The 19869-nt window shown below is 42.9% G+C and overlaps 1 protein-coding gene across 2 annotated transcripts in view; it reads right to left on the bottom strand.

The window, feature by feature from the left end:
- Positions 1-581: 581 nt before the first annotated feature.
- SPAG6 (sperm associated antigen 6) overlaps positions 582-19869 on the bottom strand; it is a 32085-nt gene continuing 12797 nt past the window's right edge. The window contains exons 3-9 of one of the 2 annotated variants that reach the window (XM_068146442.1): positions 18288-18493; positions 17136-17309; positions 12921-13073; positions 9553-9744; positions 7275-7391; positions 3579-3724; positions 582-1220 (exon numbers count right to left, since the gene is read on the bottom strand). In XM_068146442.1, coding sequence (XP_068002543.1) covers positions 1148-1220; positions 3579-3724; positions 7275-7391; positions 9553-9744; positions 12921-13073; positions 17136-17309; positions 18288-18493 — 1061 coding nt within the window. In that variant the 3' untranslated portion in view covers positions 582-1147. The remainder of the gene's footprint in view (positions 1221-3578; positions 3725-7274; positions 7392-9552; positions 9745-12920; positions 13074-17135; positions 17310-18287; positions 18494-19869) is intronic. The other variant, XM_068146444.1, reaches the window with a different exon arrangement.

Genomic DNA, 19869 nt, shown 5'->3' on the forward strand with positions numbered 1-19869 from the left:
TTTCATTCCACATAAGAAGGCAAAAATATTGCCAGGATGTTCTCCAGACAAGCAAGAACTCATACCTCCAGTAACTTCTACTCTGATGTGATCTGCAACTTCAAGACTAAGCAGCTCAATTTTGCAGCAATTTTAGCTCCTGAAGACTAAGCAGTGAGCAGCCTGAGCCCCACCACTCAAATCAGCAGGACTCAAGCACCCTCCAGCTTCCTCTGAATGTGCTCAGAACTTTGCTAAGTGTCCCTGCAGCCAAGCAATTCTCCTCTCTCCTGAGCAGCAGAAACTGAGCTTCCCAGGGTCCTTCTTGTGCTCATGGAAGTTCTGAGTTCTCTCCATCCTTTCCCAGAGGAGCAACGATGCATATAGCAAACAGCTCCCTCCCTCCACAGTGAATCCTGCCTCGATTAGGAGGCCTTTTGCAGATGGATTATCTACCATGCCAGGACCACCACACTATCATATCATGCCAAATTCAGCCCTTTTATCACCATCAGGTCTGATTATTTCATTATATGGCGGCTATTAATGCAGTGGGAGATGTGAAATCACATCACTTTAATTTCTGAAAGCTAGCGGTAGGAGACAGCCCAGTACAGAATAGATTCCATAATTAGAAAAAAGCAGAGGGGCCATTTTTTCCCTCCTCATGAGGCTTGGGAAGCTCTGAACAATATGCAAAGGCAAAAAGGGGAAAACGGTTACAGAACTGAGAAGGCTAAAATTTGAATGAGATCATAACAAACCTTTATTGTGGAAGGAAAAGGAAATGACTGCCTCTGAAAAAGCTTCTGCGATAAATCATCCCCTCCTGCATGAAATTCCATTCATAGACGCTGCAATAGCTGCTAGCAATGCTACCAACAGCCCAAGAGGAGCAAAAGCCTTGCCATGAACGAGTTTATAAAGAGGAAAAGTGCAGCTTGCTGGAATTGCTGAGCTCAGTCCGTGGTTTGAATGGTAGAAGGCGACTTCAGACTCAAGAGCGTCGGCAGCTGTATTTGTGTCGCAGTCATAAAGACAGAAAGGTGAGATACAGCTCTAACCAAATGTTTAGAAGAACAGCCAAAAAAAAAAGAACAACAACAAAAAAAAAAAGGTATTAAAAACAATTAAAATTAAAAAAAAATAAAAACAAATCAGCAAAAAACTAAGTCTGTGAAGCTGGTTGGTAATTTTCCACTCTTTCCAGAACTGTCTCAGGATATCCAGGGGAATAATACCTGGGGGGGGGAGGAAAAAAAGAAGCATTTTGGTTGTGCATTAGACCACAAGGTGTGTTCTGTGCTAAGTAATGAAACACCATTCATATGTCTATTGATCAGGGGCAAAGCCTGGTGTGAAGCACTGGGCAAGGAATTCTACAGTCTATGTCTATTGATCAGGGGCAAAGCCTGGTGTGAAGCACTGGGCAAGGAATTCTACAGTCTATGTCTATTGATCAGGGGCAAAGCCTGGTGTGAAGCACTGGGCAAGGAATTCTACAGTCATTCCTCCACAATGTTTGAGGATGTTTGCAGCTGACACTTGGGAGGCAGGTTTTCAGAACTATCTTTAGCTTCTTGGAAGCCGTGTAGCTAAGTGGCTGGGTTTGAGAAAGGTCCAGCAGCCACAGGTCTTTCCTGGGAGGTGTAGCTATTAACTTCTTTTGAAATCATGGCCTCTAATACCAAAAAAATAAATAAATAGCATGAGTTTACACAAAGCCATAGGCTGCCAGACAACAATAGTCCACCGCTGTTCAAACACAAGCACACACCCAAAGCTAATGTGAAGTCTACATCAATGCAGGAGACATTGATTCTGGACAAACAACCAACAAAAAACATATCACAATGACCTCCTCTCCCTACTGCCAACTCAAGGACAGAGATTATCCCATAGGTTTTCATTAGAGTGAGGCTCTCTGTGGCCATTATTGTCCTGCTGTCATTCAGTTGCGTTTCCACAATGGACCAGCTACAGGCTTCCAATACGCAAGCATCACCAGAGCTGCATTTGGTTCTTTTCCAGGCTACAAGTATCTGAAGTTTATTACTGTGTCATTCCAAAAAGGCACATCCTCAGTACACCTCTGGCTTTGCATCTCTGAGTCCTGGGAGCTTTGATTGTAAAGAAAGAGGAACAGACTTCCATGTAATGCGTGCCTAAAAATGTATTCAGGTAGAAATCCCCAACGTTTCACACTCAAGGAAGATCCCTTTACTTTGTTGGCTTTCATTTTCTGGATGCTTTCTGCATAATGTGATTCTTTTTAGAGCTCATATTAGTTCTCTGATTGTAAAGCTAATTTCTCCCTGCGTTATTATATTCAGCCTGCAAACAGCCTAAAATAACAGGTCTCCAGGACAAACCCAGAGCTGGAGTCTATTATAACAGCAGTGCCTCAGGCAGCACAACCAACATGGGGCAGTAGCACAAAGAGGCAAGCAGGAGATGCTCGAAGGGGCCCTTTTCTTTATTACATCCCAGCCTACACCAGTAACCCAGTTTCATTTACAGGGGGGGTGGAAACAAATTGCCTTAAACAAAAACAACATTGTCTCCAGAAAAGCATAAGCAAATATCCTCTTTCCCTCTGAAGCATTAGCTGCAGAATGAAGTTTCTTTATGATTTTGCTGTTAGCCATGTGACAGCCACCACTTTTCCTTATGGGGGCAAACAGGGCTTCATTTTGCCTGACTTAGTTCCTAGCTGCTATTAGCAGCAACTTGGTGGCTGTAATTAAAATTGATGATGCAGATTTGCAGAGCCTGCAGAGGGAGTGCATGAGTAGAGCATCCTTTTGATGTGTTGATGGAGTGAAGGACTGGTAAATGGGTATCTAGAATCTAGGAGGGCATTTCTCTCATTATTACAATTTAGGATGGTGACATTTTGACTGTAAGCTATTTAATAGTGTTTCTGTATTCATTAAGGGCAAAGTTCAACTTAGTGCAGACAGCTGGTGTATGGTCCTTTTATATAACACTTAAACCTCATGATGAGGCTGGGGGAGGAAGGGCAGCTGTGGGCAGAGCAACTGTGTAGGAGAGACTCTGGACCCTCCGTACATCAGAGGAAGTTTCAAAGGAGCCTCTGAACACGCTAGTTCAGAAGACAGGCTCTAGGGAAGTCAAGGATGCAACCAAAGATGCACCACCATCAGTATTCTGGAGCCTGAGGAATCCATAAATAAGTCACCAAGATAAACCAAGCTTCCCACAGACATCCATGCATGTGCGAGTGGTTGTGCTGAAGCCTCAGAGCCCGGCTGGGCAGTGCAGGACTGACTCTTCATCCCAGCTTCCCACCAGAGCCTGATGATTTGCTCTTTGTTTACAGACAAAGAAAATTGATTCCAAAACAATCGAGAAAGTGTTCAAAAGTCAGTGTCTAGCAGTTGTGTCACCAGTGGGGCAGTTAGCCCAGCGTTAGGCTGTGTGATTAAAGCCAGCTTTAACGCAGAAGTGAAATTAATGCTTTAAATCCTTGCCTTGTGCCTTTTCCCCCTTTTCTTTCTGTGGGGAGGAAAAAAGTAAAACCACTGAAGAATTAATATCTAAATTTTGATTTGTTTTGGGTTTTTTTTTTCCCCTACCTTACTATGTCCTCTGGGAAGCAATTGTTAACAGCATTGATATATTCCTGAAGAGGCGACCCAGGCTCTGCTTTTATTTCTTGCACCTTTTTAAGCGCGCCGCTGGTCACAAAGAGCCGGCGTGCTTTTCTGTCATGTGGTAACACCTACACACAGGGAAAAAAAACATAGATTAAAAAAAAAGAGATAGATATATATATTATTTTAAAGGAATCTCTACACTACCAGGCTCAAATATTGCTTATCTGGCTTGAATTCAGAGGACAGATAAAATGGAAGAGCAGAGCAACAACATCTGTAATGACTACTGTATTTTAACACCCAGTTGTACCAGGTGGAAAGGGGGGGTGGGGGGGGAAGAGATCACAACCCAGCCCTTTATGGGTAGAACAACATAATTGGACCTGCACTTTAATAGGTGACACAGATAAAAGTAATGAATTGAATATTTATATTTACATAAATAATATTTCTCGCACTGCTCCTGCGGAGACAATAAGATCGCAGAGATTAAATGGATAATAAAAGCAGAACGCTAGCGTGGAATAACAGCAGCATCTGTTCCACTTACACCAAGTTATTGGGGTCTTTTATGTCAATTCCCACAGTTTAATTGTGGAGCAGACTTTTATATCATTATAACGACAAGAGTATAGATTAGTGCAGGGGAAAACAATGCTGAGAATGGTTGCAAGTGAACAATGCAGCCTGGAAGCATCGCGCGCTGCTATTAAATTCCTAGATATTAAAATCCTACAGCACACTGTGTAGCCATGGAAGCCTTTCACAAACACACACACACACAGAAAGCAAAAAAAAAATGTGAAGTTTCTGCAGCCAAAGGGGATGAGAAGCAGAAATGATCAGACAATGCATTCTGTGCTCCCTGAGTGATGCCAATATGCAGCTCTGTCCAGAGGATGGGGAGGAAGGGAGGGAGGGAGGGGAGGGAGGGGGGGAGGAAGGGAGGGAAGTGGGGGCTGGGCAAAGGAAAATGACAGCCTGTAGTTCACAGACCCACAGAGCTGCAATAATTTATTCTTTTTTAATAATTTTTTTTAAAAGAGGAAAAATAATCAAAAAGGAGGGAAAAAGAAAGATTCTTTTTAAAAAAAAGGAAAGAAACCACAAACCAAAAGATAAACAACAAAACAACCAAGACAGATAATGCAAGATGTCAGCTGCACCTACAACGAAATCAGAGAGGTTTAAACCCAGCCCTGAGAGCTACATACTGTGGGAGCAAAACCATTTTGTAAGCGTCACAGTGGCCAGACATATCAAGCCACAAATTTGTCTGCCTCTCAGGGCAAACCAAGAGCCTCAGAGGAGGAAGGGATTGCCTAAAAGGGTGGAAGAAAAGAAGGATGAGATTTCTGCTATGCATACAGGCAAACAGCCTTTGTTTCTCTGGTCCCTTCAGGCTGTACAAAATGAACAGACAGGTAAAGCAAAAACAGGGGAGCAGAGAGATTTCTCCCTGTTACATGCTCCACAGATATGTCAGGACCAAGTGTGATGGCTTGGTTGAGGGAATTGAGAAGATGGCTGTTTGCATGTATCTCTCACAAGAACTTCCAAGGAGGAACTAGCAAGGAGACAGGATATGGCTCCTTTTCCCTGCCTTCCTCCTCCACACTGTGCCTCCTAGCCTGGTAAGACGGCAGAAAACTCTCTTGGAAGAAGCCCTAAAGATAGACAGCACCTCTGAGACACAGTCCCTTCCCCCAGCCCAGACTGAGACAACACAGAACTGCACAACCCCTAAAAATGATGATGCTAACACAACACAGTCCAGCATCAAGTACAGAGAGCATCCCTCTCTGAGCACAGCTGGGAAATAAGCCTTTTACTGGACTATAAATAAGCTCACAGAAAGACCACGCCACAGCTCCAAGAACAGGAAAATCCCAAGCTATGGACCCGGAGAGAAAATTGCTTTTACTGCAGAGAACTTAATTTTCAATGGATACTTCCAGAGAAGCAAATACCAGAAAAGTGTAGTTAGTTTTACACAACAGAAGAGAAGAAAACCAAAGCAAACGAACAAAAAATCAGCTGCCACGAAAGGTACAAAACCACTTTAGCAGCAAACAATGCTCCAACCCATATGCTGGGTAATCAATTACAATGCACTCAGCTCATCAATAGCTCCAGTCAGCGCAGAGAAGGAAGAAGCAGGGGATGCTGTGCAAATCTGCAGCCTTTGTGCAGACGTAGCAAGAAGGCAGGAAAGACCCAAGTGTGACAATGTAATCAGGAACCTGCACTGCAACCAGCGCTGCTTCCAGAGCCCTGATAATCACAGCTGATTGCCAAGGGTGTTTCACGTGGCTGTTTCCAGAGAGCCTGGCAACCCCTGCTAGCAGACTGCACTGCAGAGAGAGTCGATAGCAGGATTTCCAGTTGCAGATGCTGGGAATCTCCTGGTTAGCTAGCAATTACTTAAACAATCTGAAATATTTTGATTACATTGTATGACTCTCCACAAGCTGCTCTCAAACCAACAATGCAATTAGCAACAAACAGCTTCAGATCTTGAGAGGGATGAGAAAAGTTTTATAATGACTTAACTGAGACTTGGAAAATTACTGAGGATGAAAGTGATGAAGCCTTCATACTCTAGATTGCAACATAGAATTGTTAGGGTTGGAAGGGACCTCAAGGATCAGCCAGTTCCAGCCCCCCTGCCAGGGACACTTCACGCTACATCAGGTTGCCCACAGCCACATCCAGCCTGGCCTTCAAAACCTCCAGGGATGAGGCTGCCACCACCTCTCTGGGCAACCTGTGCCAGTCTCTCACCACCCTCATGGGGAAGAACTTTTCCTAACATCCAATCTGAATCTACCTACTTCTAGTTTAGCTTCATTCCCCCCAGTCCTATCACTATCTGCCACCTTAAAAAGTCCCTCCCCAGCTTTCTTGTAGCCCACTTAAGATACTGGAAGGCTATGATAAGGTCTCCTTGGAGCCTTCTCCTCTCCAGACTAAACAACCCCAACTCCCTCAGTCTGTCCTCATAGCAGAGCAGCTCCAGCCCTCTGCTCATCCTCATGGCCCTTCTCTGGACACCTTCCAACACCTCCAGATCCTTCCTGTAATAGGGGCTCCAGAACTGGATACAGTGTTCCAGGTAGGGTCTCTCCAGAGCAGAGTAGAAGGGGAGAATCACCTCCCTTGACCTGCTGGCTATGCTTCTCCTGATGCAGCCCAGGATCTGATTGGCTTTCTTCAGGGTTGCTCTCAAGCCAGTCCCTGCCCAGCCTATAGCAGTGCTTGGGATTGCCCCAACCCAGATGCCTGACTTAAGGCATTCCTGTACATACAGCTTGGGCTTTATCTAAACCAGATGTGGCTGGGACTGATGTGACACATGGGCTCAGTGAAAATATTTGCACATGAGTTAATATCCCACTTATTCTCAGGAGACAAGGAATTACAAAACACCTTGCTACAAGCAACTGGTTTTCCAGTCTGAGGATGAATTATGGCAGGATCCAGATGAAACATTCTCCAACTTTATCAGACAAAAGAATGGGATGCTCCAAACTGCTGCTGCAGGGGATGTTTGAGGATCCTTAGAAAACAACTAAGACCTTCAGAGAGACTTCATCTTTGGAATGAGAGCTAAATTTCCCATTGCTAAATGGAGAACAATTAATACATTACTCGTCAAGCAGAGCCTTTTCTTACCTTACTAAACTGCTCAATAATGTACTTCAGAATCCTGGGAGGGGCATCATGCAGCAGGGGCTGCAGTGCTGAGAGATCAGTGCATTTCTTAAGGATGTCCTTTAAGGCTTTTTTAGCCTATGGAAATGCAAAATAAAATGTCCCCAGTAAGAAATCAATGAAAACAAAAAAGAGGAATTCGGGTTCTGTGTCACTGAAGTCTGATCCAAACAAAACAAAACAAGACAAAAAGAAAAAGGCAAATTGATCAGAGTTCTCAAAGAGCATTTTCTGAATAAAAAACTATGGTATCTATCTGGTCACTTAATGAAGAATCAATTTTCTACTTAGCTTTATTAAACCTCAAAACCTACAGTGCATCAGATTATTTTTTTTATGATGTTATCTTCAGAGTCATGCAATTTTCCTGTGACTACAACGGGAGCAGGAGAGGATCCTTTAAGTAAATTGAAGCACTGTAATAAAATAAGAACACTAAATCAAAACACATTTTAAAAGATTGTGTGTTGTAGAATTGGCTTTACTAGGACAGTCTGCTGCTCTGGGATAGCAAAGTGCACTGTTGTCCAGGCAGGGAGGGAGAGAGGGAGTGGGAGAGCTGTACATCAGTGCTGAGTATCAGCAAACAGACTCAACGTTCACTGCTCCAAGCAGTAATGACCCTCTTGGGTACAGCTAACTCAGCCTTGGCATTTTAGTGACCACTCAAAATGACTTCACAAAAGTTACTTTACAGATTGGGAAAGTTACACAATTGTTTTAGTTGGGAAAGACCTTTAAGAGCACTGAGTCAACCCCTCCAAGTCGACCTAAAGTCTGGTGCTAAACCATGTCCCTCGGTCCCACAAAGAATCATGAAATGGTTTGGGCTGGAAGGGACCATAGAGGTCATTGGGTTCCAACCCCTTGCCACGCTGCAGGGACACCTCCTACTAGACCTGGTTGCTCAAAGGCCCCAGTCCAATCAGGCTCTGAACACCTCCAGGCTTGGAGCCACCACAACTTCTTGAGTTGTGTGCAATGAAGTCACTATAGAATGGTTTGGGTTGGAAGGGACCTTTAAAGGTCATCTAGTCCAACCCTCCTGCAGTGAGCAGGGACATTCCCAAGTAGATCACGTTGCTCAGAGTCACATCCAGCCTGACCTGGAATGTCTCGAGGGGTGGGGATTCCCCCACCCCCTGAGCAATCTGTTCCAGTGTTCCACCATCCTCATAGGAAAGAACTTCTTCCTAATGTCCATACAGAATAACATCCCTGCTTCTTTTAAACCCCTCCAGGGATAGGGATTCCACCACCTCTCTGGGCAGCCTCTATGCTCCAGTGCAATACATAGAAGCAAAGTACAACACAGAAGACCAAAACTTGTCACATTTTGCTCCTCAATAGGTTCACTTTCTGGCACTCAATAATGCACTTTACTAAAGCCCAGCTCTGCTAGGTCTCACAGAAGGAAGGACCTAAATGTGCACAGCTCCGCGTTCTCAATAGCAGAGCTTTGGGCACTTGTTACAGTCTTATTATAACAAAAGTAAATAAGCAACATCTACTCCAATGACTACAATACTTTGTATGAGAGCTGATACTTTAAAGAATAGAAGTAGATAATCAGAAATGAGTGGCTCACAAGAAATGATAGCATTTGTGGGTGTACAAAACTCTATTCTAGTCTGGAAAGAAAATGAGGGACTAGGTTGCTGTGGCTGTACCATGTGATTTGGAATGCACCAAATCAGGGCTGTTGAGCCTGGAGAAAAGGTGGCTCTGAGAACTTTCAGTACCTGAAAGGAGCCTACAAGAAAGCTAGGGAGGGACTTGTCACAAGGGTTTGTAGTGACAGGGTAAGGGGCAATGGATTGAAGCTTGAGGAGGGGAGATTTGGACTGGGGATTAGGAAGAAATTCTTTCCAGTGAGGGTGGTGAGACACTGGAACAGGTTGCCCAGGGAGGCTGTGGATGTCTCCTCCTTGGAGATGTTCCAGGTCAGGTTGGATGAGACTTTGAGCAACCTAATCTAGTGGAAGGTGTCCCTGCCCATGGCAAGAGGGCTGTAACTAGATGACCTTTAAGGTCCCTTCCAACCCAAACCATTCTATGAATGTGTGCATACACACACCAGCCAGTCCCCAGAAATGACATACAGCCTTTGGGCACCCTACCCCTGGGAACTCTGTGCCTGGAACACCAAGAAAGGCACATCTCATGCAGCAGATTTAAGCACTTAAGCCTGTTGATCACAAGAAGTATCTCATCCTGCAGATACTACAAAGATACTTGCTTTCATCTGAAGATCTGTTGAGCAGGAATAGTCCATGTGCATCTTGAGCAGTATGGGGAGCACATTTGCCGTCGCCACAGCACACGCGTGCTCAGGAGTGTGTTTTCCAACCTGTCCCAAGGCCCAAACAGTTGCTGCTTTAATATGATCTTCTGATTCTTCTAGAAGGCAGGCACAGAGTGATGGTATTCCCTGTAGCAGCAATCACAAGCACAACCCTTACAGAACTGCACCAGAGAAGGACAACTTGAAACTGATACAGATTGTTAGAAAATTCTCTTTCTCAGCTTACACTCTTCTAAAATAAGCTATAAGAGAAGGCATGCTACTGCTGGCATATTTTCACAACATCATGACTAGCAAGAACTTTGAATAAATCTTAATAAATGTGGTTAAAGAAAGAAACAGATTCAGTGCTCTGAGACAGAAGGCAGTTTAAGCTAACACAAGTTTAAGGGATAAAAGGAATATATGACACAATTCAGGCAGTATTAAAAGTAAAGGCTTCAGTCTTGTCAGACTGAAAATAAAAGAGTTTGAGTGTTTATGAGTCTATGGAAGCAGATTAAGACCAGAAGGGCTCAATCACTGAAGCTTTTTGTTGTTGCTGTTGTTATTTGTTACAGAATCATAGAATTGTTAGGGTTGGAAGGGACCTCAAGGATCAGCCAGTTCCAACCCCCCTGCCATGGCCAGGGACACCTCACACTACAGCAGGTTGCTCTCAGCCACATCCAGCCTGCCCTTAAAAACCTCCTGGGATGAGGCTTCTACCCCCTCTCTGGGCAACCTGTGCCAGTGTCTCACCACCCTCATGGTGAAGAGTTTCTTCCTAACATCCAATCTGAATCTACCCACTTCTAGTTTTGCTCCACAGAGCTACATTTCAATTTATCAGCCACTTCCAGTAGTCCCTGTTTGACTCGCTCAATCACTTCCAGACAGGTTTCAACTCTTGATCTGAAGACATGAAGAGATGAAGAATACCTCCCTCACATCCAGCCATTACTGAAGTTGTTCTAGTTCAGGCTCACAGGTTTTATCCTTCCTCCACAGGATTACAGAGCTACTTACTAGCTGGTATGTTATGCCAGGAGACTTCAACAGGAATCCTGCCACTTCAGGTAAGGCAAGGCTACTAAGCCTCTAACTAGAAAACCTTTTTTTCCATCCCCTGGATCATTTTTCAGTCTTTTCTGCACACTCTGCATGGTTTTTTCCAGATCCTTTTCAAATACAGGCAACAGCCCTAACTGCATTAATTCTAGAGATAGATTAACTTCTCTATTCCAATTATGCTTCATCTTCTACTCCTTAACAACACCAAGGACAGAATTGCTGAGGGGATTTTGCCACTGCACTGCACCAGAAGACCATAATTGTTTGTCCAGTGTGATTCCCAACATCATTTTCCAAAGTTCATCCTTTCCAGGACACAATACCATGGAATGCAGCTAGCACTTCACATCACAGCACCACAGATGTGCAACTGCACCTGGTTATGCCTCACTCCATTTGTTTCAAAGGGTTTCAGTTCACCAAGCCCTGTCCTCAGCACTCCACAAGCTTTGTTTACCCTTAACCAGTTTTTCTTAATTGCTTGTGGCTTTATTTGGGTTTCTTTTCTGTCTTATTCATACAAATATTCAATTTCATGAAGAGTTTGCACAGGTCCCTACAAAAGTCTCTCACTGCACTCCCATCAGTTATGGCAGCAACAATTATGACTCTTAGGAAACTTAGCATTTAGGTGTTTCCTCATTAACTCAATCCTGGATTCATCCCACCTCATGTCAAACACTCAGCAGCAGAAGCATATTTGCTCTAGGCATCCCTGGAAGTGGATAGACACAGACACATCCAGAGAGGAAGGACCTCCAAGGGAAAAAGTCTCTAATTCTCTAGTTTTCAAATGCAGAAAGGCATTTTTTTTTATCAGTCCTACATTCCCTGCAGAATTACTGATGTTACATTGCAGCAATTTCCATTTCTGTCTTGCATTCCTGCTAAAAAGATGTTTCTGTTCCTCCTTTTATTATTGTTCTGTACTTTCCACTCATGCAGTGCATTTTAAATGACTGCCATGGCATGAAAATGGGCCAGCAATGCTGAGTGAAATTCCCACCTTCCTCCTGTCATCAGTTAGCACTATGCACATCAGAATATTATGTCAGACACTAATTTCACCCATTGCAAATTCTCTCCCTTCTGTATCATGGTCCTGCTTTGGCAGGAGGTTGGACTGGATGATCTCTAGAGGCCCCTTCTGACCCTTTGTGATTCTGTGATTGCCCAGCAGAATTCATTTAAACCTCACACTCATATCTTACCTCGTTTGAAACATCACCTGCAGAGCTGAATCAAACCACACTGCATTATAAACTGAGGGCTTTGCAAGCCTGAAGATTTCTGTTGCAAGACTACTCTAGCAGTACTAGCAGGATCATGTTAGTGTGCTGAAGAGCATGCCATTAAATATCATTGTTTCACAAAGGGGGTTGATGAGGCCACAAATGCCTATTTTAAGAGGAAACAGAGCACCTGAATTCACTGACTTTATTTACTGTATCCACACAAATTCACCACACTGCACTGCAATACAAATGGAGGCTCACAAACTAGTCAAGGACATTTCAGAGAAGCTTCATAAAGACACACTTTAATCCACATTAATCCAATTACTTCAACTTCAGCTGTGCAGGCAACAATATTTGGAGACTCATAGAATCATAAGATGGCAGGGGTTGGAAGGGACATCTAGAGATCGAGTCCAATCCCTCTGGCCAAAGAAGGATCACCTAGGGCAGGTCACACAGGAACATATCCAGGTGGGTTTGGAAAGTCTCCAGAGAAGAAGGCTCCACAACCGCTCTGGGCAGCCTGCTCCAGGGCTCCAGCACCCTCACAGTAAAGAAGTTTCTCCTCATCTTGAGGTGGAACTTCCTGTGTTCCAGCTTGTACCTGTTGTTCCTTGTCCTTTCACTGGGCACCACCAAATAGAGCCTGGCACCTTCATCTTGACACCCACCCCTCAGATATTTATAGACATTGATCAGATTCCACACACCCCCATGCTTCTCTTCTCAAACCTGAAGAGCCCCAGGTCTCTCAGTCTTTCTTCAGAGGAAAGATGTTTCAGTCTCTTCATCACTCTCAGAGCTCTCCATTGGATTCTCAGGAGATCCCTGTCCCTCCTGAACTGGGGAACTCAAAACTGGACACAGCATTCCAGGCGTGGAAAAGAGCGTTCGTCAATGGCAAGTACATCGTTCTGTCACAGAATACATCCTCTGCCTATGTCATTTTGCATCTCTTTCCCCAGAATATCACTGAATAAGTATAGGAAGAGGACAAAAGTGATAGCTAACCTTGGACACAATCACCACCTTGGCCAGGGTCTCTGAATGAGCTGCTACAACACCGAGCATCATGATGCCAGGCAGCCTGATACTACCTCTGCAGCTGCCAATGTAATCAATCATAGCAGCAACTCCACCTGCACTGACTATGAGATGTGAAAGCTGAAAAGACAAATGAAGAGATTAGATACTGTGAAGTATCAACAGGCATCAAGCACCACATTAGAAAACTCCTTATCACTCCCCATTTACAAAGTCAAACTGGAATAAGAGTGATGTCTCCTGCAGAATGTTGGCCACCAAGTGTAGCATCAAGTCCTCAGGAGCAAAGCTGCTTTGCAACTCTGGTTTTGATTGACTTTACTGCAGGGAAATCAGCACGCTGAATTGTCAATGCCTTTCAGCATGGAATGATATGTTGCAAACTCCATTAGTATACACCAAAGCAACATCCAAATGAGAGCCTAATTCATGAATGCCCTTGAACCAGGCACACCTGCTGAGACAGATATTCTTTCATACTAGTGCCCACTTATTCCCAAGTCAACAATGATATGTTCTGTGCAAGAACAGAGTGAATTTGAGATGATTTCTGAATTCTAGATGATCTCTGTGTCATAAAAGCTGTTGTGGATTCCCCGCACTGAGGCATGAAACCAAAACCAACTGCTATAGGTGTGCAAAACCGACTTGGACTACACCATTCTGCCCTGTTGGGGTACTCTGAGGGTGCTGTCCAGAGAACACACTTGATGGGCAATGGAGTTTGTCCCAGAATGACAAATTACATAGCCTTGCCTTGCTGAAAGAGGTGGTATCAGCCTCATCCCTGGAGGTGTTTAAGGCCAGGCTGGATGTGGTTCTGAGCAGCCTGATCTAGTGTGAGGTGTCCCTGCCCATGGCAGGGGGGTTGGAAATAGATGATCCTTCCAACCCTGACAATTCTATGATTCTATACATTATATTCAAGCTATGCATCACATTTCTTTCCAAAAGGTATAACTTCTCACATCACTTGAGGAACAGCCATAAAGGATGCATGATACCAACAACATAAACAAATGAACAGAGTTTCCTCTTATGATTATTTTCTTCTGTCTTGTTAGGTATCTACAATTCCCCTCAGGATTCCAAAGCAACAGCCCCATGTTCTTAAAAGTCAAAATTAAAGGAACAAAATTGAGGCATGTAGATTTCCAGTCTGCTTGATTTCTATAAACATGAAATCCATCTTTGTTTTAGAGCCTTTCAAAGGGGTTTGGTTTTGTCAGGAAGCAGCTAGATGAAATTTAGAGCTATTGCTCACGAAAGTGTTCACAGTTGTGAACTGCAGCCAGTGACAACCAAGTCACAGAATCACAGAATGCCAGGTTGTGAAGGACCACAAGGATCATCTGCTCCAACCCTTCTAGGTGATGGTGGAATTGAAATGAGCTGGCCCAGCACCCCGGCAAGCTGAGTCTTACAACTGTTCAGTGCATGGGAATCCACTGCTTCCCTTGGGAGATGATTCTAATGTGGCACTGTTCTCATGGGGCAACATTTTCTCTGGAGTCCAATGGGAATCTCCTCAGCAGTAACTTGCCTCCATCAGCCCTTGTCTCTTCCATGGGACTCCTTGTGAAAGGAGAGGCTCCATCCTCGTGGCAGCCACCCTTTGTGTACTGGTCATGGTAATGAGGTCTCCCCTGAGCCTTCTCTTCTCCAGGCTGAACAATCCCAGCTCCCTCAGCCTTCCTTCACCTAGCAGTGCTTTCACTCTGATCATTTGTTGGGCACTCTCCAGTCTGTCGGCATCTTTTTGTCCTACATCTGAGCACAGCCATTGGATGCACAGAGGCCCTACATATCACCCAGTGCTGTGACCCTTGTTGCAAGTCACCCAGATCCTGGCCTTCATGTTGAATTTCACTGCATAAGCAGATAGACAGATGAGCTTCTAAAGCCACAATGCTCTCAGAACTGGCGGAGCCAGCTCCTGCAGAAACATCATTTGCCAAGCTGTCTCTGCTGCAACACTGTCTCTGCATGAACAGAGCAAACTCAGAGACGGGCAGAGATTGCTGTCCCTCTGAAATCAAACCTGGAGTCACCAATACACTTCCTACAGCTCCTTTAGAGAGCTGATGGCCAATTCTCCTTGCAGTGGAGGATCCTTATGACTCCTATGACTCTAGTGCCTGCCTAAGAGAATTTCATCCCTTTTCTTTGAGACACTGAAGTTACATTGTGCATGAGGTGCAGAGGGGAAGCAGGAAATGTGACCAGACTTCAGCCTTTAATCACCAGCAGCTTAAAGAAGCTGAAGAAACAGCCCAATATTCATGTTTAAACGCTTCTCAGTTGTTACACTGCTATGGCTGCACTCACCACTAGTGTGTTCCACAAATAAGTTGCTTGTGTTTCATTCCAGAGTCACATTCAGAGCCTTTTAGTTATCCCTATGGCCTGGCAGATTAACATAGTTATAATTATATGGTTTTCCTGTTTGTCTGGTGTTGACTTTGCCAAAAATCCCCACCTTCCTGTATCAACTATGGGCAAAAGCACTGCCAACACTAAGACTCAAATACAGAATATAGAATTAACCAGGTTGGAAAAGACCTTAGAGATCATTGAGTCCAACCTATCACCCAACACCATCTGATCAGCTAAACCATGGCACCAAGTGCCTCATCCAGTCTCTCTTTAAACACTTCCAGGGATGGTGACTCCACCACCTCCCTGGGCAACACATCACAATGGCCAATCTCTCTTTCTGTGAAGAATTTCATCTAATAGAAGAAATTGTGATCAGTTTAATCATAAATAGTTTTTTTTTACCTTCATTGCCACTGGGGGGAAAAAAAAAGATTAAAATGTGATCCCAGCAGCCCAGCAGATCTTTTAAAAAGACACACACCAAATAATGATAATAATAATGATTATTATTACTGTTATTCTTATATATAACGTATATAGTTATATGTATACAGTTATTGTTGTGGTTGTTATTATTTTATAATAATAGCTATATATATATAGCTATATATAGTTACATGAATTTAAATGGAATGGAATGGAATGGAATGGAATGGAATGGAATGGAATGGAATGGAATAGAATAGAATAGAATAGAATAGAATAGAATAGAATAGAATAGAATAGAATAGAATAGAATAGACCAGACCAGACCAGGTTGGAAAAGACCTTCAAGATCATCAAGTCCAACCTACCACCCAACACCATCTAATCAACTAAACCATGGCACCAAGCACCTCATCCAGTCTCTTCTTAAACACTTCCAGGGATGGTGATTCCACCACCTCCCTGGGCAGCACATTCCAATGGCAAATCTCTCTTTCTATGAAGAACTTCTTCCTAACATCCAGCCTAAACCTTCTTGTTGTTGTTATTATTTTATAATAATAGCTATATATATAACTATATATAGTTACATGAATTTAAATAGATTAGAGTGGAATGGAATGGAATGGAATGGAATGGAATGGAATGGAATGGAATGGAATGGAATGGAATGGAATGGAATAGAATAGAATAGAATAGAATAGAATAGAATAGAATAGAATAGAATAGAATAGAATAGAATAGAATAGAATAGACCAGGTTGGAAAAGACCTTCAAGATCATCAAGTCCAACCTACCACCCAACACCATCTAATCAGCTAAACCATGGCACCAAGCACCTCATCCACTCTCTTCTTAAACACTTCCAGGGCTGGCGACTCCACCACCTCCCTGGGCAGCACATTCCAATGGCAAATCTCTCTTTTTATGAAGAACTTCTTCCTAACATCCAGCCTAAACCTTCTTGTTGTTTTTATTGTTTTATAATAATAGCTATGTATATAACTGTATATGGTTATATGTATATAGTTGCTGTTGTTGTTATTAACTGGTCCTGTGACTTCCGCGAGGCTTTTCTCATGCTACTTTTAATACCTAGGACTCACAATCCCTGTCAGCCTAAAAACTGCCTCTCTGCAGAGCTATCTTATGGAATGAAGCAGCCAGGTAGGCACGACACCATTCCCACTTTCCTACCCCAATTCTTATTCAATACACATCTCATATCAGCAAGCACTTCCATCTTTTCCCCAGGAACACACCAAGCAGCTAGTTGCCCTCCCTTTCCAAAAGTAAATGCCAGAACAATCCTGAGTTTTATTTAAAGTGTAAAAATCTGCTGATACGACCTTGCATTTGCATCTTTCAAGGTTTTACCTCAGGCGAGTGCTTTGCTATCTCTTTAATTAAAGTTGCGCCATTTTTCTTGACGTGGTTATCCGAGTCCTTCAGGAACGTGAATACGAACGGGAAAATCCTTTCTTCAGCCACCAACAATGCGAGACCCGATGAATGTTTTCCTATCTGGCACAGAGCTGACAGCACCTGGCACTAGTAAACAAAAATGGTTGCGAGAATCAGTAGCACACAAACACCAAACACTCCCACAACACACGCTCCTCCCACGCACCAAAACCTATTGCACCGAGGGAAACAAAGCAGGGCAGGGAAAACAATTACAGCTATTTCACAATTCACTGAGCCAATTCAGGCACGAGGAGAATGGCACAGAACATTTGCTGGTTCCTGAATAAAAGTTTGGGCTTTGTTTTATCCCGCTCACGCTGCCTATGTATTAAGAAATTATATGTCTGTATGATACATATATATGCACAGTTTAGAACTGCCATTTAATATGTGTGTGCACCCTTTCGAACTGCAATTTTAAATCTAGTGAAACCTACAGAAAGTAGCTTTATTTGCACGAGTTTGGTCTGTCAGACCTCAGCATTAGACAATTTGTAGTTGCTTGAGGTGGCTTTTTGATTTTTAATGTCATCTGCTGTTCCTCCTAGAGCAAAATTAGAGGAAAATGAGGTGAAGGAACAAATATTTTGCCAATTAAACTCCAGTGACCAAACCTTTGGCAACAGCTGTTCACCTCAGCACGTTCTAAAAGACACGAATACATTTAACGTGAACTGATCTCAAGCATAACCCTTAATATGCAAAATCTGGTTTGCAACTGAACTGTGCAAATTGTAGCTACTAAAAAATATCTGTTGCAATCTTCACATATTACATAACTCTAAATATATATATATAAAAATCATATCATCCACTTTGAAGGTTAGTGTAGCTGTTCCTCACAGAGCAGCAGTTTTTACCCACTAGCTAAATCTGTGAACATGTCCAGAACTCTTTGTCACTACATAGCTACATTTTCCTAACACCCAAACCAAGCTCTTCCTAAACAAATATGCATATCAGTGCCTTTGATTCATTATCAAGTAAGGACTTGGAGGGGGGAGGGAAAAAAGGAAAAAAAGGGGGGGAAAAAAAAAGATTAATAATAATTTTTAAATGTACCTTCAGTTTAGCATCAGGGTGGACGATCATCTGAGCTAAGTGAGTGAGAGCTCCTGCATCCACTACTGCCTGTGCTAAATATGGAGAATGCTTTGAAATCTCACTGAGAGTTGAAGCAGCAATCCTTTTCAAAGCAATTCCTGGCTCCTGGATACAGAGCACTAAAAGAGGAATAGTGCCTGCATCCACCACAGCTTGTGACAGTTCTGTAGGTCCAAGGAAAGTAATTAAGTGAGTATGGGTGACTGACCCTTGTGCAAGCCATTTTTCACCCTGACAGATACAGCAAAGGAAAAAGGGGAGGGTGTAGTTCACTGTCTTGACATCTGCATTTCAAATCAGCCCTCCTGGTTTCATAAACCGTGTGGACCAATCCACAACTGAAAAGAATGCAGGTCAATAGATGGACCCCCATTTACATGCACACATTTGAGGTAGATTAGGCTGAAATGGTTTGTTATTCTGTTTTCTTTTTCTTTTTTTAAAGTAAGCAGATGTCAGCTGTTTAAACCCTGGCTATTCTGCACTGATCAATAGGAAAGCATTTTATGCATGGCTAACAACAACACAGAAAGCCAAAGTACCAAAATTTTACCAACCACCTAATTAGAGAGCATTTTACCCTCTCTAAATGATAAGCAGATATTAGCATTGATCAAATGCCCAGAAACAGAAATATATATGTGTATAAAAGTAAGGTAAAATAAAAACAGCCATAAAAGCTGACATAAAAGCCTGGGGAGAAAATGGAACTTGCTGATCCAAACTAGGCTTTGCCTCCACACATGGGACAAGAGAGAGTTTGTGGTGATGTGAAAATGCTATCAGACACAATTAGACAAATGAGAAATATCATCAGTGGGACATTGTGTGCCTGAGATTAGCACAATATCCTTAACTAACACCTTAAAGGGGAGGGGGGGAAAAAATGAAAATAGATAAATAGATAAATAAATAAATAAATCAGAGCATATGATTAGCTGACAAGGACAAAAATTACGCTATTAGACATTCATTAGCTCCCTCCCTGCATGCAGCATTAATCACAGCCCTAAAATAAATATTGCTGGCTATCAGAAGCAAAATTTATACCACAGCCAAGCTGTGCTAGTTTAAAATAGTGGCAAAAATCGTGGGGGATTCAATAATCTATTAGGCTCTTAGTTCAGTTTTGCTACACCTTATTATGCATATCCATTATTATCTTTAACATTTATCTTAACTTGCAGCACCATGGCAACATACGGCTGTTGTGTTTCAAGCCCCTAACTTAGCTTTTGATTTATGGTCCATCCATAAAGAGATTTTCATACTAAGAAAAATCTCATGTCCTTCATTAAATATAAATGGACTAATATACTTTCTCATGAAATCTCTAATTCATGTCATCATTATGCTGCTAATATCCAAATAATGTTCCTGGCCGGATTTGTTTTCAATTAGTGTGTTATAGCCACACACTCCAACACATGACAAGTCAAATATTTACACTGGGTGTTCTTCCCTAAGATAATATTTTAAAGCCTCAATGCCCCCTCACAAAAAATATAATAAATAATGCAGCCATTCTTAAACTGATACA

This window comes from Melanerpes formicivorus, unplaced genomic scaffold (genome assembly GCF_026170545.1).
Source record: "Melanerpes formicivorus ecotype bairdi unplaced genomic scaffold, bMelFor1.0.p_v2 SCAF_13, whole genome shotgun sequence".
Classification (NCBI taxonomy): Eukaryota; Metazoa; Chordata; class Aves; order Piciformes; family Picidae; genus Melanerpes; species Melanerpes formicivorus.